General features: G+C 38.3%; 1 protein-coding gene across 1 annotated transcript; it reads right to left on the reverse strand.

Annotated features, from left to right (window-relative positions):
* Window positions 1–10,628: 10,628 nt before the first annotated feature.
* On the reverse strand, window positions 10,629–21,434 carry LOC135098709 (uncharacterized). Its single transcript, XM_064001101.1, has 5 exons — window positions 21,357–21,434; window positions 18,900–19,061; window positions 14,076–14,234; window positions 11,162–11,287; window positions 10,629–10,739 (listed from the first exon to the last, which is right to left on the reverse strand). The coding sequence occupies exons 1-5, from the start codon at window positions 21,414–21,416 to the stop codon at window positions 10,644–10,646; spliced, it is 603 nt and encodes a 200-aa protein (XP_063857171.1). The 5' UTR covers window positions 21,417–21,434; the 3' UTR covers window positions 10,629–10,643.
* Between the last annotated feature and the right edge of the window lie 1,254 nt (window positions 21,435–22,688).

Genomic DNA, 22,688 nt, shown 5'->3' on the forward strand with positions numbered 1-22,688 from the left:
GTCGCCATGATGATTTTAAATTTTTTGAGTGAAGGGTGTGTATGTTATTAGGTGCTTGTAGTTTTGTGTGGAGGAAGAGAGTTGTCTTTAGAGGGCAGGCTGTGACTGCCCCCTTGTGTTGTGAGACACAAAGGGAAACGTTCAGTGAGGTCATAGCTGGATTTAGTGATAAGTTCACAGCACCCCCTGAACAGTGCTTTAGACCTCACTGGGAGTAATTATCGTTTCGGCAGGTGTCTACTGCCTCCTCCTATATATATATATATATATATATATATATATATATATATATATATATATATATATATATATATATATATATATATATATTATATATATATATATATATATAAGTTTAGTTTTTCTTTCTTTTCTTTATTTATGTGTGTAACAAGGGCTCTGGCCATGGGCAATGGAAAAAGAAATATCAGAGCCTACTGAAATTGTCTGTTCCCATCTTCATATTCTACATCTTTTTTTATTTTTACTTGCATTAAATATCTATTTCCTCCTTTCACATATCCTTCTAAACATGTCTCAATTTCTCCTCTAAATTAACTACCTTTACAGCAGCATCTGCATTCAGTAGCTGATTCAGATTCCACTGTATTATAAATATGCACTTGATTCAAACCACAATCTAACTTTCACACACACATGTCGTCGTGGAGTAAACAAGCAGCGATCCATGCTCCAGCAGAGAAAGATTTTGTTTGACCACACCCACCACTAGGAGCCTAGAATGTGTTCCCAGGTAGGAGCTGTGCTCAAGTAGAGTTGTCCTGGTCTACAGAAATTAAAAAAAATAAGGGAAAATTTAAGTAATAACAAATGTAATAGAATGAGTAAAAGTTCCAGCAAGGCGGACGCCATAGATGGAAGCAGAATGTTGCCAATGGGGTTACCATTCCCAGGATTTGAGGAAGATAATGAACATGATAAAATGCAAGGAAGGAAAGTGGTTTTGATGGAAGGGATAATCAGTGACGTCATTGAAAGAGTGAAAAAATTAGAAAAAAAAAAAACGACCTGGAAGAGGAAAACAAAGAATTGAAAACACTGTGCGCTGATCTAAAAACAAAAATTGAAGGAAAACAATGATATTGATAAAAAACAGGAAAATGAAGTGATAGGGATGAAAAGTGAACATCAAATCTGAAGGAAGGAAAAAGAGGAAGAAAAAGTTAACTTTACAGAAATCATAGAAGCTCAAAAGAAGGAAAAGACAGATTTAAGTAAGGAAATTGTGAGAGTGATCAAACAGAAGGAATTGATGGTAAGGGACACAGTGGACAAAAAGAAATGTATTGTTGTATATGGATTAAAAGAGGAAACAGAGCCAGTAAGATACAAGAGGGAAAGAGAACAAAAAAAAGGTAGCAGAGGACGTTTGTAAGAAATATACAGAGAGAGAAGGGGAGGACTGGATAAGTGAAATTGAGGAAATACATAAAAGGAGAAGAGTGACCACTGAAAAAATTTAGGGCATAAACAACATCCATGGAAGTGATATCGAATGCATGGAAACTGGACAAGACAGAGCAATACAGGAAAGTTTGAATAAAGAGGGACATGAATGAGGAGGAGAGACTCAAGGTAAGCGATCTAATAAAAGAAGCAAAGGCAAAACATGAGAACAGAACAGAGGAGAAAGAAAAAAAGTTCTGTTGGAAGGTAAAAGATGAGAGGCTCAGGAAGTGGTATCTGACAAAAAAAGAATAGAAAATATAAATATGTAATGTATGCAAAAAATATAAAGTGCCCGTAATGTTTCTGGTGTATGTCAATGATGTGGTGGATGAGGTTGACAGTTACGTAAGTCTGTTTGTAGAATATGCAAAATTATTGAAAAGAGTGGAAAACAATATGGATTGTGAAGTATTACAGAAAGATCTAAATAAGATATATAAATGGAGTAAGAGATGGGAAATGGAATTCAATGTAAAGAAATGCAAGGTGATGGAATTAGGAAAAAAGCAAAAGAAGACAAGTTCTTACACCATGGGAGAAGTGGAAATTACGAAAACCAAAGAAGAAAAAGACTTGGGAATTACAATCAGTGATAATTTATCACCAGTAAAACATGTAAACAAAATAGTTAGGGAAAACCTATGAGTTACTAAGAAAGATGAAAGGGGCATTTGCTTACATGGATGAAGAGATGATGAAAAAGTTGATGGAATATGTGATTCGACCAAAACTGGAATATGACACAATTGTTTGGTCACCTCATAATAAAAAGGAAATAAGGAAAATAGAAAGGATCAAAGAGCTGCAACCAAATTGGTACCAAGTTTAAGAGATTTAACCTATGAAGAAAGATTAAGGAGATTGAAGCTTCCATCATTACAAGAGAGAAGAGAAAGAGGAGACCTGATTGCTATATACAGAGCTTTAAAGGATAAGGATCAAGTTAACAAAGAAGACTTATTTGTGTGGGACTCAAGAGATACAAGAGGACATGGTGTGAAATTGAAGAAAACAGCAAGTAGAAGAGATGTCAAGAAATATGGTTTCCTAAATAGAAGCATAGAAATATGAAAAAACTTAGATGAAACAGTGGTACAAGCAAAAAATATTCATGAATTTAAAATTAAGCTGGAGACAAGACAGCACTAGCATAGCTCTTTTCCTGGTAAAACGTAACTAGGTAAATACAACTAGGTAAATACATAACCTTCACTAAGCCACATTCACCTCCCTCATACCTCAATAAATATAAACATTAAACATCCCTAAGGCAGCTCTCCTAGAAAAGGAAACCAGTCATTTATGCTTCTTCCAGTCAGAAAATATACAATTCAGTTCCCATAAAATAACTTTCAACTCCCTTCTTTTATTTTGGTCATATGTTTTCTTCAAGTCCATGAATACCCAAACACAACCTAACATTTTCCAAATACTTTTCACACTTTTCTTATGTCAAGCACCTAGTTTATTACAACCCATTGCTCTTCTAATGTTACACTGTTCACCATAAAGTACATCCACTGTTCCATCACTAACCTTGATTAACATATCTTATTTGCATATACACTGGTATACTTAGCTTATGACCATAATCCATTCCAAAATCACCATTGGAAGCAAAAAAATGGTCAGATGGTAAGATTCTATTCACAAAAAACCCAAAGGATTATATTTTTTTTTATCACTTAAAAAGCAGTAAACAAGTTTGAAAACAATGCCTTTTACTATAATATATAGCATGTCATTTTTCTTTAATTTTTAAGTAGGAAGGACACTGGCCAAGGGCAACAAAAATCCAATAAAAAAAAAAATGCCCACTGAAATGCCAGTCTTATAAAAGGGTCGAAGCAGTAGTTAAAAATTGATGAATAAGTGTCTTGAAACCTCCTTCTTGAAGGAATTCAAGTCATAGGAAGCTGGAAATACAGAAGCAGGCAGGGAGTTCCAGAGTTTACCAAAGAAAGGGATGAATGATTGATAATACTGGTTAACTCTCGCATTAGAGAGGTGGACAAAATAGGGGTGAGAGAAAGAAGAAAGTCTTGTGCAGCTAGGCCGCGGGAAGAGGGGAGGCATGCAGTTAGCAAGATCAGAAGCAGTTAGCATGAAAATAGTGGTGGAAGACAGCTAGAGATGCAACATTGCAGCAGTGAGAGAGAGGCTGAAGACAATCAGTTAGAGGAGAGGAGTTGATGAGACGAAAAGCTTCTGATTCCACCTTGTCTAGAAGAGCAGTGTGAGTGGAACTCCCCAGACATGTGAAGCATACTCCATACATGGATGGATAAGGCCCTTGTACAGAGTTAGCAGCTGGGTGGGGGTGAGAAAAAACTGGTGGAGACGTCTCAGAATGCCTAACTTCATATAAGCTGTTTTAGCTAGAGATGAGATGTGATGTTTCCAGTTCAGATTATAAGTAAAGGACAGACCAAGGATGTTCAGTGTAGAAGAGGGGGACAATTGAGTGTTATTGAAGAAGAGGGGATAGTTGTCTGGGAAGGTTGTGTCGAGTTGATAGATGGAGGAATTGAGTTTTTGAGGCATTGAACAATACCAAGTTTGCTCTGCCCCAATCAGAGATTTTTGAAAGATCAGAAATCAAGCATTCTGTGACTTCCCTGTGTGAAATGTTTACCTCTTGAAGGGTTGGATGTCCATGAAAAGATGTGGAAAAGTGCAGGGTGGTATCATCAGCGTAGGAGTGGATAAGACAAGAACTTTGGTTTAGAAGATCATTAATGAATAATAAGAGAGTGGGTGGCAGGACAGAACCCTGAGGAACACCACTGTTAATAGATTTAGGAGAAGAACAGTGACCGTCTACCACAGCAGCAATAGAATGGTCAGAAAGGAAACTTGAGATGAAGTTACACAGAGAAGGAAAGAAGCCGTAGGAAGCAGTTTAGAAATCAAAGCTATGTGTCAGACTCTATCAAAAGCTTTTGATATGTCTAAGACAACAGCAAAAGTTTCACCAAAATCTCTAAAAGAGGATGACCAAGACTCAGTATGGAAAGCCAGAAGATCACCAGTAGAGCGGCCTTGACGGAACCCATACTAGCGATCAGATAGAAGGTTGTGAAGTGGTAGATGTTTAAGAATCTTCCTGTTGAGGATAGATTAAAAAACTTTAGATAGGCAGGAAATTAAAGCAATAGGATGGTAGTTTGAGGTATTAGAATGGTCACCCTTTTTAGGAACAGGCTGAATGTAAGCAAACTTCCAGCAAGAAGGAAAGGTAGATATTGACAGACAGAGCTGAAAGAGTTTCACTAGGCAAGGTACAAGCACGGAGGCACAGTTTCGGAGAACAACAGGAGGGACCCCATCAGGTCCATAAGCCTTCCGAGGATTTAGGCCAGTGAGGGCAGGGAAAAATATCATTGCGAAGAATTTTAACAGATAGCATAAAGTAGTCAGAGAGTGGAGGAGAGGGAAGAACAAGCCCAGAATCATCCAAGGTAGAGTTTTTAGCAAAGATCTGAGTGAAGAGTTCAGCTTTAGAAATAGATGTGATAGCAGTGGTGCCATCTGGTTGAAATAAAGGAGGGAAAGAAGAAGAAGCAAAGTTATTGGAAATATTTTTGGCTAGATGCCAGAGGTCACGAGGGGAGTTAGATCTTGAAAGGTTTTGACACTTTCTATTAATGAAGGAGTTTTTGGCTAGTTGGAGAATAGACTTGGCATGGTTCTGGGCAGAAATATAAAGTGCATGAGATTCTGGTGATAGAAGGCTTAAGTACCTTATGTGGGCCACCTCTCTATCATGTATAGCATGAGAACAAGCTGTGTTAAACCAAGGTTTAGAAGGTTTAGGTCAAGAAAAAGAGTGAGGAATGTACACCTCCATGCCAGACACTATCACCTCTGTTATGCGCTCAGCACACAAAGACGGGTCTCTGACACGAAAGCAGTAGTCATTCCAAGGAAAATCAGCAAAATACCTCCTTAGGTTCTCCCATCTAGCAGAGGCAAAACGCCAGAGGCACCTTCGCTTAGGGGGATCCTGAGGAGGGATTGGAGCGATAGGACAAGATACAGATATGAGATTGTGATCGGAGGAGCCCAACGGAGAAGAAAGGGTGACATCATAAGCAGAAAGATTAGAGGTCAGGAAAAGGTCAAGAATGTTGGGCGTATCTCCAAGACGATCAGGAATACGAGTAGGGTGTTGCACCAATTGCTCTAGGTTGTGGAGGATAGCCAAGTTAAAGGCTAGTTCACCAGGGATGGTCAGTGAAGGAAGAGGAAAGCCAAAGCTGGTGGTGAACATTGAAGTCTCCAAGAATGGAGATCTCTGCAAAAGGGAAGAGGGTCAGAATGTGCTCCACTTTGGAAGTTAAGTAGTCAAAGAATTTCTTATAGTCAGAGGAGTTTAGGTGAAAGGGTATACAGCACAGAGGATAGCATAGCAACTATACCAGTAAAGTCACAAAAATATCACAAATTTTGTACCCACTTAGTAATGATTTGTTCATATACTAAGTTATCTGTCGTAAAAAAAAAAAAATTTTTTGGTTGGATACTACATTGGTGGTAAGTCGAATATGTTGTGTACCAAGTACCCCATTGTATGTACGACAATTGTTGCTACTTTCCCAGTACTTACAGTTCTTTTTCATCATATGCCTTCAAGACCCAACCACCATACATAACACAGTTCTTCCTCTTTTTCCTCTTCCTTATGTGTGCAGGGTAAAGCCATCAGGGTATGTCCACTTTTTTTCTGCTTTTGGCAACATTTCACATTCTTTAGGTCATTAAATTTTTCAGGGGCAATAAAAAATAACCACTTAATCTTTACGTTCACACATCATTACCTTACTCTTGTTTATGTAAGATGAGAAACGGGGATTATATTCACAGATGACAAAGCACACAATTGCATTATGACTGCACTCTTTTTTTTAGGTGATAATAACTAAAGAAATAAGATGCAAAGAGATTAATATTTTCTCCATCCTCTATTCTCTATTGAAAAAGTCTAGGTAAGGTTACCTTTAGGAAGTGCTGTTGATGGCATGCAATCACTTATTATATCATGAATCACAGGAAAACAGACTGATACATTATTTGTGATTTCTCCTGTCTTGCTACATTACAACATATACATAAATGAATAAGAAATAAAAATCAGAAATGAAAGTAAGAAGGAATATTATAAATAATGAGAAAGAATAAAAAGGAAAGTAATACAATAAAATCCCTCTTATCCGGCATCAACCCGGGACCGCCGACATGTCGGATACTTGAATACTGCCAGATACTTGAATAGAAGTGAAATTATGTCCACAATCACCACCCTACACTCACGCATCTTACCATAACAAAGATCAGCTGATCTTAATCAGCAGCTGATCTGATCAGCTGCTTAAGTGTAAGCCACAACACGCTTCCTCTTTTCTACAACTTTAGGCATGATGAAGGCGTCAGGCGATAAGCAGTGCACACGCGGGACTGAGTCACTGAGTAAACACAGTGCAGTGGGCCACGGGTGGCGCGAAGTAGTGCGCTCTGGTGGCCCAGGGGACAAAGTATGCCTCGCGCGGGAATTTTAATCGATTTTATGAGTACACATTGATTTTTTAGTGTTTTTAAGGCTCGGGGGAAAAATGTGCCAGATACTTGAAGCTGCCGGATACTCGAATGCTGGATGAGAGGGATTTTTACTGTATACTGGAAGAGGGAAAGCATGGCTGTCTTATTGAGTGAAGGAAGAATGGTTCCTGCCATTTGCATAATTGTTGGCATTTCTCTTCAGCCCAATGAACTAGACATTCACCTGGCATTTGATAAAATATGTTTCAATGGCTCATGTGGTAACAGGTAGGCCAACTTGATCAAACATAAAAAAAAAAAATTGTATAATACTGAGCCATAACCCCATTATGTCAGGTAAAGATATGGTCATAGACAAGGGAGTTACATAATTATATTCAATCTGTATTACCAATATAGGGATTAAGTGTAATGTTCCTTTTATAGAGTGAGGGCTGAATCAGGCCTTACCAGCTGCTGAGGGAGTCATCCATAAGCACCCAAAAACACAGATGGGAGAGGAAGTTGCCCCTAACCCAGAGACTGTTTCCACCAAATGCATGAAGGGATACCGGGTGTTAGCCTAGTAGTTGTCACACTACCGGGGGACTGATGATTGACACCTGCCTCAGCAGGGAGCTGAAAAGGGTGCACACTCAAGATCCTCCTCAAACCCAATTCTGGCTAAAACACCATATATGCCTAAGTCCTCTGAGTAAATAGAATGACATGTGTGGTGACTATTATTAGATGGCATTATTGGGCTCTTTTTTCCTTCAATGGTATTAGTTTCTTCAATTTTACTTTGGAGATTCTCATCAAGCAGGTGGTAGTAGGTATCCATAAATGGATGGGAATCAAGATGAGATGTCCTTATTTCCATCTTACAAGTGAGGATTCCACTCTTGTAGTACCACATTTAAATTCATCTGCAATTTCCACCTTTTGAAAGTACAGTACTATGAAGTACACAAACCAGCTTTTGTAGGCTGATCATAATTTTTCCAATTATAATGTTAATTAACTTTTCAATTAATCTTTATAAATATAAATTTAGCTTTATACAAATGATATGTGGGTATACCACAGAATAGTGTCAAATTTCATTTTGCTATGAATTTGAAATAAAAGTACACCAAAATATGACACTATTATGAGCAAAAAAAATATAAAGAATGTCTTGGCACCAATTAATTAGTTAAAGCACATCCTATATTGAGTTTTAGTCATCCAAGTGAATGTCAGGCAGCGATGATGCACCACCTGATTGGTGCTGTCAACTGTACTGTAAACTAACTCAAGAATCTTGAAAGTTCCCACACTGAATGAGCATTGGGTTTTACATAAATATGAAATAATAATATGATATATAATTGTTTCTTATATCTATTCTATATACCAGGTTGGCAATCCCACACATCATTCTTACAGCAGAGTTAACAGCATGAATAATGTGTGTGAATAAGTGGTTCTTATCTGGGCCACCCAATGTGAGATTGCCAGCCTGGTATAAAGAATAGATATATGAAACAATCATATATCATATTATTATTTAGTGGCATGGTCATGGGTGTTCAGTATATTTATTTACTGTTTCTCCCATTATCACTACAGCCAGTCTAAATGACATAATGTAAAAGCCTACATTACATGCTTACAGTATGATGCCATCCCTGGCTTCAGCAATACAGCAATTCAGAATAACAAACCTCATCTTACATATGGGGGCAATGAATCAAAAATTGAATGCTGAAGTGCTTGTTCTCCCATTTCCTTCCCTCCCACCTTGCTGATAAGCTTTCTTCCCAGGCTCATATTCTCATTGCCAGTTGATCAGTTCTTATGTAGGATTTATATGGTTTTTGTATAATCTTATGAGGGGACTAAGGTTACCCTATACTTAATATTCAAAGATTTACAAGATACATGCATCCCATCCTCTGTACTTTTTATACAAATGTCTTGTCCTGGTCCCTGCCCTTTAAGACATATATATGCATATATAAATAAATACACTCAATGCATTTAATCATAAAAATTCTGTTTGTTAATAGAAAAAAATATATCATGGGGTGAGTGTCTTGATTTTAAAGTTCTATTAAAGAGACTAGCAGTAATATCAAATATTTGGCAACACTGCACATTCTCAGATTAAAAAAAACAAGACTGCTGAGTAGAGAAGAAAATGTTTTTGTACTTCTTACACCATGGGGGGTACATCTTACATTCATGGGGTTCCATCTTCATTGTCTACATTTATCCAATCTTTCTTTCATTTTGTACACACTCTTTGCTTACACTAACATCTCATTTAGTTTATTCCAAACTTTTTTTTGTTTTTTAAATGTAGGAAGGACACTGGCCAAGGGCAACAGCAAAAAAAAAAAAAAAAAAAAAGAAGCCCACCGAGATGCCAGTCTCAGAAAAGGGTCCAAAGCAGTAGTCAAAAATTAAATTATAAGTGCCTTGAAACCTCCCTCTTGAAGGAATTCAAGTCATAGGAAGGTGGAAATACAGAAGCAGGCAGGGGAGTTCCAGAGTTTATCAGGGAAAGGGATGAATGATTGAGAATACTGGTTAACTGTTGCATTAGAGAGGTGGGACAGAATAGGGATGAGAGAAAAGAAGAAAGTCTTGTGTAGTGAGGCTTGTGGGAAGAGGGGAGGCATGCAGTTAGCAAGATCAGAAGAGCAGTTAGAATAAAAATAGTGGTAGAAGACAGCTAGAGATACAACATTGCAGCGATGAGAGAGAGGCTGAAGACAGTCAGTTAGAGGAGAGGAATTGATGAGATGAAAGGCTTTTGATTCCACCCTGTCTAGAAGAGTGGTATGAGTGGAACCTCCCCCAGACATGTGAAGCATACTCCATACATGGACGGATAAGGCCCCTGTACAGAGTTAGCAGCTGGGGGGGTGAGAAAAAGTGGCGGAGACATCTCAGAATGCCTAACTTCATATAAGCTGTTTTAGCTAGAGATGAGATGTGAAGTTTCCAGTTCAGATTATAAGTAAAGGACAGACTGAGGATGTTCAGTGTAGAAGAGGGGGACAGTTGAATGTCACTGAAAAAGAGGGGATAGTTGTGTGGAAGGTTGTGTCAATCTGACAGATGGAGGAATTGAGTTTTTGAGGCATTGAACAATACCAAGTTTGTTCTGCCCCCAATCAGAAAGTTTATAAAGATCAGAAGTCAAGCATTCTGTGGCTTCCCTGTGTGAAATGTTTACTTCCTTCTATATGTCTATGGAGAAAACTATTTTCTTGAAGTTATTCAGGCATTTCCCTAGTTTATTTATTTGTTTATAGCTTCATATGTATTTAGATTCTCTTCCATTACAGTCAACAGTCTCTCTCTCTCTCTCTCTCTCTCTCCTCATCTCTCCTCTCTCTCTCTCTCTTCTCCTCCTCCTCTCTCTCTCTCTCTCTCTCTCTCTCTCTCTCTCTCTCTTCTTATGGACATTGCATTTTAGTAAGGATAACACATACATGCAGACAGGAAAGATTTAACTGGTCATCAATGAAAGGGTAGCTGAATGAGTTCACTGGCACAGTAAAACTTTATATTCTTCAATGGATTTATAGATTTGTGTTTCATATTTGATATATGTGATAACAGCTAGTTTTAAAGTTTATCTAGTTGAAAATGTTGTTTGGAGAGATGAGATGTACAGTATTAAAAAGGCCCTTGACATATAGTAACCTCAGGTCCCAAATACAACTAATTTGCACCTGAAAAGGGGATGGATCAGTAATAATTTAGCAGGGGTAAACCAGTTCTGCTGTCATATTATGATACAGAAAATACCATGTATACTATGCAACTGACATGCCAAGAGGCTAAAATGTGAGGAAATGCTTGTGTATGTATGTGAAAGTGTATGTATGTTTGTGTGGTACCATGTCTCCATTTGTGGGAGATGTTGGTGTGTCATGTAAATCAAAGAAGACATGGAAGGAGGTCCACAGGAATGACGCAAGGAAGGAAAAAGTTGTCAAGGTACACATGTTCATAGCCATAATGTTTTGATAAGTTACCACCACATGACCAGGATTAATCTACATGGAATTAATCTACATGGAATCTGCAATTCATTACAGTGATGATAGCGATAAAGATAGTCATACAAGACCATGGTAATGATAATACTCACCTCAAACAGGTTGAGAATCCAGAGCTCATCATTAACTTTTTGTCTGATCTGGTCCATAGAGTTCCTGGCAAAGTTGATGTATGCCTTTCCCAACTCCTTTCCTGATCCACTTACATTCTGACGATACTGAAAGATAGCACACCGACAGCCCAATAAGTTATTAAACTAAAAATATAATAAAAATCAAGGAGTAAATAACATAAATGAAAACACAAATTTCAGTAAATGTTGCAAATAAAAGATTCCTTAATGAAAATCATAAACTTATATTCAACAGAAATACATAACATCAAGAATTCAAACATTCCAAACCCAGTAGAAGTTAAGAACAAGGATAAAACAAGTGGCATAAAAGTTCTTTTATTAAAACATTTAAATATTATGCAAAATGAAATTGTGCTGGTGATTTGTATCAGAATGTATATGATTACCACTGATCAACCATAAGAGGGGGCCATAACAGTTGTAGGATAACTGAGAAAAATTTTTGCCAAATGAAACCAGACATTTCTTCATTGGGGTTGTTGATATCTGAAATTCTCTGTTCCTCCAATGCTGATGATAGTAAGGTTTACAGCTTTTGAAAGTCAACAAGATAAGTACAGTATCTAAATCCTAATTCCTAATTAAGATACTATGCCTACTCAGAAAAATTTAAATTCTTCCACATGTTATTATGACATGGCACTTTATTGAAGTTGTTGGTGATAATCTTTTCTTTCATTCAGCTTGAATATAAAACTGTCTACATTAGAGAATGCACAAGATTCAAGCTTTTCATGGGGAAAATATACAGTGGAACCTCAGTTACTGAACGCCTCCCTTTTCAAACAAATTTGTTTTTTAACGAAATTTTGAACTCCAATTTGCTTTGGTTGCTGTACCATAATTTGCTTCTCAAAACAAAGTTACTTGATTTCAAATACTAAAAGACAAAACAAAAGGTGCCATTTATTACTAATTTATGGTTTCTATAAATATTTCCTTGTTTTTTATGTATTTAAAGGAGAAACACTCTGGGTAACACAGTAATTCAATCTTTGAAATGAGGTAAAAGTGATCCCATTGAAGAGCCTCAATGTAAACAAACCATTTTTGGCTACCTCAAAAGTAATCCCCTGTGGCTCTCTCGATGACCCACAATACCATCACTGCTGCATAACTGCATTTTCCCAGCAACAAGATGTCCAAGCACTGTGATTACCTTCACTTTGGCAGTAAGTGAGCTGCTCCTCTTTGTGTCACTCTGTAAAGCTTTCCTCATTAGACTGGTGACAAAGAGAATACCTGCATGGTCTAAATAATATCTTCTGATGAGTTCCTTGTCACTAAATTCATTCAATATGTCCTTTCTGGATAAATAATTTCTGAGCTGGAGATGTTGTGGAGCAGCCATCTTGGCAGAGGGAGTGTCTGTCATAAGCCACTAGGACAGGGTGGATGGGTGTTTGGGAATGGATTAATCCATTTTATATTGCTTCCTATGGGGAAAATAGTTTGTTTCTGAACATTTAGAATTTCAAATTGCATTCAGGAATGAATTAAGTTCAAGAACCGAGGTTCCACTGTATTAGATAAATTTTGTATTTCATAGAATTACTTCCTTTCTTATATCAATCATTTTCTTTTTCTACTTCAAGCTCCCAGTTCAATCTTTTCCCTTCAAATCAGTGCTTTAATTAGAGAAATACCTTCTTTATAAGTACACACTACCTCAACTACTTACTAATTCCCTCTATTACCAAATTCTCAACCAAACTAGTACCTCTTTCACCAGTAACTTAAGACTGCTGCTTGCTGCTCCATTTTTGTCCATGTTTCACTATAACTCCCTCCTATGCCAGTTTTTTCTTTTTCAAGTGAACTTAGTTATGTTGTCATTTTCATGCAGTGCTACATTGTTTTGGTTTATTTCTTATATTAAATTTGCACATGGCTTATTCCAAAGCCTTCTTGGTATCTATATTTCATCTTCAACTACTTTGAGTTTTTATCAGTTTATTGATAGCATATATATCCATAATGTCTGAGAATGTCAGATTCCTTTTATTGTATCCTTTTCAGACATGAAATAAATTCACTGTTATTTTCTTCTTACAATTTCTGTGGTACTTACTCATTCTCCATGCATTATTTTGATTAATCACGTAGTACTTTTGTCAGTTGGCTTATGGTGCTTGCCAGATATTTTGATTTTCAATATTTCCACCCTCCTATAATGGCAAATTATATAATTCTAGCCTGTTTCTTGGTATGAAATCCTGTTCCTAAGAAGTATTATTAAATAGCAATTACTATAATTACTAGAGTAATCACTAAATAATTAATAATGAAACAAAAATCATGATATTCAATTAGGAAATTATTTCAGAGTTCACTTGTAAATTGAGAATAGATGAATATTTAAAAAGAAAACAAGTCCTACAATATAAAATACATGCAAAATTAATGTCATTGTGCTATTTATAATTAATATCTCATAAAAGATTTTAATACAAAGGCTGAATAAAAAAAAATAAACAACTAAAAGCTCCTGGGAGAGGCAAGAAACCAAGACTTGGTTATCTTTCAACAGTGGTTATTTTCTTTTGTAGACTGGGAGATCCTGTGTTGGTATGTTCACATGGTATAGGACGATCTATACCATTATTGATGGGTGAAGAAAACTGCTTCCCTTTTTCCCCAATAAATTGCTCTCTGCTTCCAAGGAACTGCCATATACTGAAACGCTATGCTCTGCATGTAAATGCATTTTCAGGATATCCCTGGTACACTTGAATCCATATAAAGATGGAATATTCTTCACTGAAAGCCATTCATGTTTGGAATATGGTACACACATTCTATAGTTTCCAGTAAAACAACATAATTCCACAGCTCTGTCACACCCATAACAAGCATCATCTACACCTACCGTAAAGGACAGTATTGACCCAATGAAGCTGCCTTCGTCGTATCTGCCCAGCTTGGATATAACTGATTCAAGTACTGACAGCAGCTTGTCTGTCATTCCTTGAGTCATGGATGTGCTGGTTCTTTCAATGAGGTCATCAATTTTGGTGTGATACTGATGCTAGAAAAAGAAAAAAAGTGCAGTTAAAATTGAGGCCCAAGATTGTCTACAAATATAATAATGTACTGTAATATAAAAAAAAATACAGTTACAATGTGAAGAATTGAACTTCATGAATTAAATTAGTACCAATAAGCAGCTTCCATTATAACATGACTTCATTCTCAATAGTACCAGTAAAAATACAGTAATATTTAATAAAATACTATGTGGTGAAGAATATAAGAAAAAGTATTGATAAAGATATGGTATAGTGGTCTGAAAAGATAAGTGGCTAGGAGAAAACATACAATGGATGCAGTAAAGTTAGAGAACAAGTAATTGATGGACTGAGATGGAAGAAATTTCCTTTGATTGAACCCAGTTTTAATGGAGACAAGAGATAAAAATGCTGATAAATTTACAAAGTAAATAAAAAAAATGCATTTTGTTGAGAGCCTATTTATTTTCTTGGTGTCAAATAGTGTATGCAACACCTTGAGTTTTGGGCTGACCTGGTTACATGTTTATAGGCCGACCATCCAAACCTCAAAGCACAAAAACTTATATTCTAAATAAATACAGGTGACTCTTGGCTTATGCAAGTCTTTTTAATGAATATTAAGTTTAAAATGACTTTAAAATATATCAAACTTAATTAAATTTACACTATGTTTTAGCAAGATCTGGCTCATCTTCATGTTCGAATATTATGCTTTCTTTGGTAACCACCAGTTGGCACCACTCTTTCATGCTTCCTGCTCTTTCCCACTTCCCATTTGATAGTGTGCAACTACACAGAGCACACTGAGCAGCAACAGCAGATATACTTTCACTCTCTCACCAGAAATGGAGAGGCAACACATTTTATCATCACCTCAGAGATGTGTTGCAGCTCCTACAAGAAAATTACCCAAAATGCTGGCAGAAGCTCTCTTGTGATGAATGATATCTGCTACACAGATATTAAGAGAAATGCAGAAAAAGTCAAATCACTATGCTGCGGTTCTTCCAGAAGTAGAAGCCAACAGAAGTAGAAGTGGAAAGAAGTGGAAGTCAGAATAAGTGGAATCATTGGAAAAGGAGGAGAAGGAATGACTATGTGTAGTAATGTGAAGTATAGATGGAGAAGTTTGGAACAAGCTAAGTGAAGATATAGTATCAGCAACGAGTGTGCACAGCTTCAAGGAAAAAGTGAACAAGTGTAGACATGAAAGTGGGACCACACAAGTGTAGCTCAGGCCCTGTAAATTACAACAACTAGGTAAACACACACACACACACACACACACACACACACACACACACACACACACAAACACACACACACACACACACACACACACACACACACACACACACACACACACACATTCACATTATCTCTCTCTCTCTCTCTCTCTCTCCTCTCTCTCTCTCTCTCTCTCTCTCTCTCTCTCTCTCTCTCTCTCTCTCTCTCTCTCTCTCTCTCTCTCTCCCTGCTCTGCCAGCGAGACTGCTTTCCTTCATTTTTTTTCTTTATGCAGGAGGGACACTGGCCAAGAGCAACAAAATCCAGTAAAAAAAGGCCCCATTGAGATGCTGGTCCCTGAATAGGGTCCAAAGCAGTAGTCAAAAATTGAAGTATAAGTGTCTTGAAACCTCCCTCTTGAAGGAATTCAAGTCACAGGAAAGTGGAAATACAGAAGCAGGCAGGGAGTTCCAGAGTTTACCAGAGAAAGGGATGAATGATTGGAGAATACTGGTTAACTGTTGCATTAGAGAGGTGGACAAGAAGAGAGATGAGAGAAAGAAGAAAGTGCCATGGAAGGAGGGAGGCATGCAGTTAGCAAGATCAGAAGAGCAGTTAGCATGAAAATAGTGGTAGAAGTCAGCTAGATATGCAACATTGTGGCGGTGAGAGAGAGGCTGAAGACAGTCAGTTAGAGGAGAGGAGTTGATGAGTTGAAAAGCTTTTGATTCCATCCTGTCTAGAAGAGCGGTATGAGTGGAGCCGTCCAAAACATGTGAAGCATACTCCAAACATGGACAGATAAGGCTCCTGTACAGAGCTAGCTGCTGGAAGGGTGAGAAAAACTGGCAGAGATGTCTCAGAATACCTAACTTCATATAAGCTGTTTTAGTTAGGAATGAGATGTGAAGTTTCCAGTTTCGATTATAAGTAAAGGACAGACCAAGGATGTTCAGTGTAGAGGAGGCAGTAGACACCTGCCGAAACGATAATTACTCCCAGTGAGGTCTAAAGCACTGTTCAGGGGGTGCTGTGAACTTATCATTAAACCCAGCTGTGACCTCACTGAACGTTTCCTTTTGTGTCTCACAACACAAGGGGGTAGTCACAGCCTGCCCTCTAAAGGACAACTCTCTTCCTCCACACAAAACTACAAGCACCTAATAACACACACACCCTTCACTCAAAAAATTCTAAAATCATGGCGACTCCTACACCAGCCTCGGAGTCCCCCATCTGGGGAGGGGACCATAAATGTCCCCAGGTCGGACTGCCTTTCCGTCGACGACCCTAAGTGTCTTGACACCCCCCCTCAACTTTTTCTTCATTAACTTCTGCAACATTCGCGGTCTAAGATCTAATTTTCAATCTGTAGAACACCACCTCTCCTCTTCTAAACCTCATCTTCTTTTCCTCACTGAAACTCAGGTGTCTGAGGCAACTGACAGTAGCCCCTTTTCTGTTTCCTCCTACTTTCTCTATCCTCATTTTCGATCCAAAGCTGGATGCTGCGTTTATGTGCGCAATGACTTAACCTGCTCTCGTGCCCACGCTCTTGAATCTTCCGAGTTTTCCACCATCTGGCTACGACTACAGAGTCATTCTCATACTAAATTTATCTGTGCTGTATACCTCTCTCCTAACTCCTCTGACTATAAGAAATTCTTTGACTACTTAACTTCCAAAGTGGAGCACATTCTGACCCTCTTCCCTTTTGCAGAGATCTCCATTCTTGGAGACTTCAATGTTCACCACCAGCTTTGGCTTTCCTCTCCCTTCACTGACCATCCTGGTGAACTAGCCTACAACTTTGCTATCCTCCATGACCTAGAGCAATTGGTGCAACACCCTACTCGTATTCCTGACCGTCTTGGAGATACGCCCAACATTCTTGACCTTTTCCTGACCTCTAATCCTTCTGCTTATGCTGTCACCCTTTCTTCTCCGTTGGGCTCCTCCGATTCACAATCTCATATCTTTATCTTGTCCTATCACTCCAATCCCTCCTCAGGATCCCCCTAAGCGAAGGTGCCTCTGGCATTTTGCCTCTGCTAGTTGGGGGGACCTGAGGCGGTATTTTGCTGATTTTCCTTGGAATGACTACTGCTTCCGTGTCAGAGACCCGTCTTTGTGTGCTGAGCGCATAACAGAGGTGATAGTGTCTGGCATGGAGGCGTACATTCCTCACTCTTTTTCTCGTCCTAAACCTTCTAAACCTTGGTTTAACACAGCTTGTTCTCGTGCTATACATGATAGAGAGGTGGCCCACAAAAGGTACTTAAGCCTTCCTTCACCAGAATCTCATGCACTTTATATTTCTGCCCGGAACCATGCCAAGTCTGTTCTCCAACTAGCCAAAAACTCCTTCATTAACAGAAAATGTCAAAACCTTTCAAGATCTAACTCCCCTCGTGATTTCTGGCATCTAGCCAAAAATATCTCCAATAACTTTGCTTCTTCTTCTTTCCCTCCTCTACTTCAACCAGATGGCACCACTGCTATCACATCTATTTCTAAAGCTGAACTCTTTGCTCAAACCTTTGCTAAAAACTCTACCTTGGACGATTCTGGGCTTGTTCCTCCCTCTCCTCCACCCTCTGACTACTTCATGCCTCGTATTAAAATTCTTCGTAATGATGTTTTCCATGCCCTCGCTGGCCTAAACCCTCAGAAGGCTTATGGACCTGATGGGGTCCCTCCTATTGTTCTCCGAAACTGTGCCTCCCGTGCTTGCACCTTGCCTAGTCAAACTCTTTCAGCTCTGTCTGTCAACATCTACCTTTCCTTCTTGCTGGAAGTTTGCCTACATTCAACCTGTTCCTAAAAAGGGTGACCGCTCTAATCCCTCAAACTACCGTCCTATTGCTTTAATTTCCTGCTTATCTAAAGTTTTTGAATCTATCCTCAACAGGAAGATTCTTAAACATCTATCACTTCACAACCTTCTATCTGATCGCCAGTATGGGTTCCGTCAAGGCCGCTCTACTGGTGATCTTCTGGCTTTCCATACTGAGTCTTGGTCATCCTCTTTTAGAGACTTTGGTGAAACTTTTGCTGTTGCCTTGGACATATCAAAAGCCTTTGATAGAGTCTGGCACAAAGCTTTGATTTCCAAACTACCCTCCTACGGTTTCTATCCTTCTCTCTGTAACTTCATCTCAAGTTTCCTTTCTGACCGTTCTATTGCTGCAAATTGGTATCTCTAGCTGTTATTAAATATGATATTAAGTTTGATAAATGTATTGATTTCATTATACATGAAAGTTGTTGATTGCAAAAAAAAAATAATAACCAAAATATATTTTGACTTTTACTTTACAATGCCTTAACTGTTTGCTTTTAAAAAAATATGTAGATTTATTTTTTCATTTTAAAACTTATAGTCTAGACAACTAACTGGCCTTAAATTTTTGTGATATACAAATAAAGTAAGAAAGAGAGCACATTTCACTAACACTCATGGTGAAGTGTCCACCAATGATGGTGAAGGAGGTACACATGTAAACTCCAGTCTGACCAATGACCAACACAATTTGTCCAGCTGCATGTCTCCATCGGGCACAAACTCCACCTCCCGCATCTGTGTCATGCCCACCACCACCGTCACCGTGGCAACACTGAAAAATGGAATCTTATCATTCACACTGTTACAAAAAATATACTCCCATATATATATATATATATATATATATATATATATATATATATATATATATATATATATATATATATATATATATATATATATATATATATATATATAAATGGATTACTATTCCCAACGTTAAAAATTCTTTAGCTAATCTTACTTTGATATTTTGCATCCAATATTAACTACAATTTTTTCCTATGACATTTTCCAACTACACTTAAAGCCTTTCACTGTGAAACAAAACAATTAGAAGCATCAGAAGCAATGCATGGAGTCTCCTTCATAACCATCTACAAGACGTAGAGTTGGCATTGAAAAAGAATACATTTTGCAATTTCTTCCCAGTTCTAAGACTGGATGTGGCTGTAGAACGAATAAAGATGTCTTGAGAGTGACTGGATCATTAAAATCCCCCATAATTATGCAATTATTAACACAACAAATGTCCGCAATAAGGTCATAAAGTTTTTTTGTCCGTAGCAGGTGACTGGACTAGAGGATGATAGACGAGACCTAATGTTATTTTACAAGATTTATTTTCTAACTGGATGAAAGTGAAGTCTATATTAGCAATGGTTGGGGTCGGGAGTAAATGAGCATGAACATTGGCTTCCCTATGTTAAGGTGTTAGTTTTCATATTTATTGAGAGAGAGAGAGAGAGAGAGAGAGAGAGAGAGAGAGAGAATCAAGCCATTTGAAGTACATTTTTTAGTCCCTTTATTTACACCATATTGCCTCTCTCTCTCTCTCTCTCTCTCTCTCTCTCTCTCTCTCTCTCTCTCTCTCCTCTCTCTCTCTCTCTCTCTCTCTCTCTCTCAATAAATATGAAAACTAACACATTAACATAGGGAAGCTAATTTTAAAGACTCCTTTAATGAAGCAGTAGTCTGACCCCCCTCTGCTCTCTCTCTCTCTCTCTCTCTCTCTCTCTCTCTCTCTCTCTCTCTCAGGTGGAGTTGGCAAGGTACCACCTCTGCCCCTGCCAATGTCTCTCATGACTTCAAGACGCCTCACTCTAACCTAACTTAATCTCACCTCACCTAAACTAACCTAACCTCACCTAACGTAACCTAACCTAACCTAATGTAATCTAACCAAACCTCACCTCACCTAACCTAATCTAACCAAACCTCACCTCACCTAATCTAACCAAACCTAACCTAACCTAACCTCACCTCACCTAACCTCACCTCCTCTCATCTAACCTAATAATTCCTCACCTAACCTAACTTAACTTCTTCACTTATGCTAGTTTAACCTAATGCAACCTTTGCTAACTCAATTACCTTAACTAACCTAATTAATCTGCTATAACTTAACATGATCTAACGTAACCTATGTCATCCAAATCTTACTTTAATCTAATCTAATCTAACCTATGCAAGTTAATGTAAATTCATCTAATATAACCTAAACTATGCTAGTCTAACCTATCCTTAACTTACCTAACCTAACACACTATCTTAACCTAACCTAACCTTACTTAGCCTTACAATCTAATACACTTCAACTTACATAGCCTAACCTACTAACTTAAAATACTAACTAATACTAATACTAACTTAATACTAACTTAAAACCTTCCTATGCTTATATCACTTCTATATCCTCCTCCTCCTCCTCCTCCTCTTCCTCTTCCCTAACACAGTGACTCAGCGAAGCCAAGAAAACACGTAATTTCTGAATACTATCTTTAAGAGGTTCACCCAGTCAGCCCTCTTCCTCCTCCTCCTCTTTCCTGACCCCCATCCTCCCTTCTTTACTCACGTGTCTCTCCCTCCCTACACACACACACACACACACACACACAGAGCGGGTCTCACAAGGGTAATACAAACATACATACGGACACTGACCCACCACACACACCCAGTCACCCACACCCACCCACATACATGTACACACGGACGCACACAGCCTGTCACCCTTACGTCAAACAGATTACACCCTTCTATTCCCTCTCACTCATTCATCACACATCCCAGTCTCTCTCTCATCTTCTACTCTGTTAAATAACCAGTTAACGGTCCCAGCCTACTCTCAGTCCCCCCTAGCCGGCCGGTTACTCTCTCATTAGGAGCATGACCCTAAAAAAAATAAGTGACATGGGGCGGCGGTCAGAGAGAGGTAGCCTGGTCTGCCTACGGGAATCGAAAGCGTTTGTTTGGGTACGGTTTAAAGGGACGAAGGTTTAAAGGGACGAAGGTTTAAAGGGACAGTCTCTGCGTGAGTGTGTTTGGTCAAATGCTGAATACTCACGCCTGGTTCGTCATACAGCCACATGGACAGGCACAGATCACTCCTCCACGACAAACACATAAACAAACACACAAAAACACTAACTAGTAACTGTACCTTTAGTTTCGTCTGCTCTCAAAATATTCCTCCATTACTAATGTAACCCACATTCCCTAGTGGTATACTATCCTCGGAACACCCATATTTTTAAGAGCTTTTTATCCACCATATATGTCTCGGTTAACTCTGATCTTGGCTGGAAATTAAACTATATTGTATCAGTGTGGCCATCTTGAGGTCCCGGATGAAATGGCGAGCTGGGATTGGCTATTCACGACCCGTTGTCATGGTGATGGTGGATGCCATTCACTTGACAGCTCATATTTTCTCGCTATTGAAAGGAGTTTATTAGAGCGTAACTGAAGCGTGTAAAGGCATGATTCCGCACTATACTATTAAGATATTGTATTTCTGAAGTGTTCCTAGGCTTAATAAGCTTGGATAAGGAGTATAACACAATTTAGATGGTGTGAAGAGCGGATGTTTTCGCGCGAAATTCAAACAATTCCAGCCTCTGATATGATTACGTATTAGACTTAAGATATTGTAGTAAGAAAGTATCTGTGGGGTTAATAAGCTTGGGTAAAGAGTATAGGGGAATTTAAAGGACGTTTTAAGAGACTGAGTGTGAGGAGAAGGTGTGTCAACGCGATTCAAGTAATTCAAACCTGTCTGAGTTGATTCCACAGAAGACTCTTAAGATATTATATTGCTGAAGTGTTCCTAGGGTTATTAAGATTGGGTAAAGAGTATAAGGGAATTTAAAGAGTGGATAAGGGAGGGAGTGGAGCGATTTGATGTCATATAGACCAAAGCCAGGTTACAGAGGGGTTTTATCTTGTAAAGGGGACGGTTCGGTTTTCTTGACCGAGTGACGAAGGAGAAAAAAAAAAAATAAGAAGAGACATCAGCCACTGAACCACAGGGAGAGGAGTGAAGGTCCTTTCTCACTGTTCCCTATAAGACACCATACACTCTAGAACACCAGGCCAAAAATCAAGAAACACGTGCTATTACAATATAGGTGAAGCTTAAGGACACGTCAGTAATTCAGCAGCAGACAATATTTCACAACTGCTCCACAAAACTTCTCGCAACGCAACCGGAATGTTTTAGAATGTTGTTCTTGTTCTGCTGTAGTTAATATGCATTACAGAATAAAACAGGGAAGATAGATTTTTTCTTTTTTACCCAGAAACATAAAAACGTACATAATTTCTACTAGAACCTGATAAAAATTAAGAAAGATAAGACGCCAGATCGTTTGAGGATACGAGTTTCTCTTCTGTTATA

The sequence above is a fragment of the Scylla paramamosain genome, unplaced genomic scaffold (genome assembly GCF_035594125.1).
Source record: "Scylla paramamosain isolate STU-SP2022 unplaced genomic scaffold, ASM3559412v1 Contig76, whole genome shotgun sequence".
NCBI lineage: Eukaryota > Metazoa > Arthropoda > Malacostraca > Decapoda > Portunidae > Scylla > Scylla paramamosain.

Bases quoted from the DNA above. Each gene is read 5' to 3' on its own strand.
- LOC135098709 (XM_064001101.1), bottom strand. From the start codon at position 21,416: ATGTGTTTGTCGTGGAGGAGTGATCTGTGCCTGTCCATGTGGCTGTAT. The intron at 19,062-21,356 runs GTGAGTATTCAG...TCCATTTTTCAG, and splicing joins GGCTGTATGACGAACCAGGC to TGTTGCCACGGTGACGGTGG. The intron at 14,235-18,899 runs GTTAGTGAAATG...TTCTTTTTCTAG, and splicing joins GTGGACACTTCACCATGAGT to CATCAGTATCACACCAAAAT.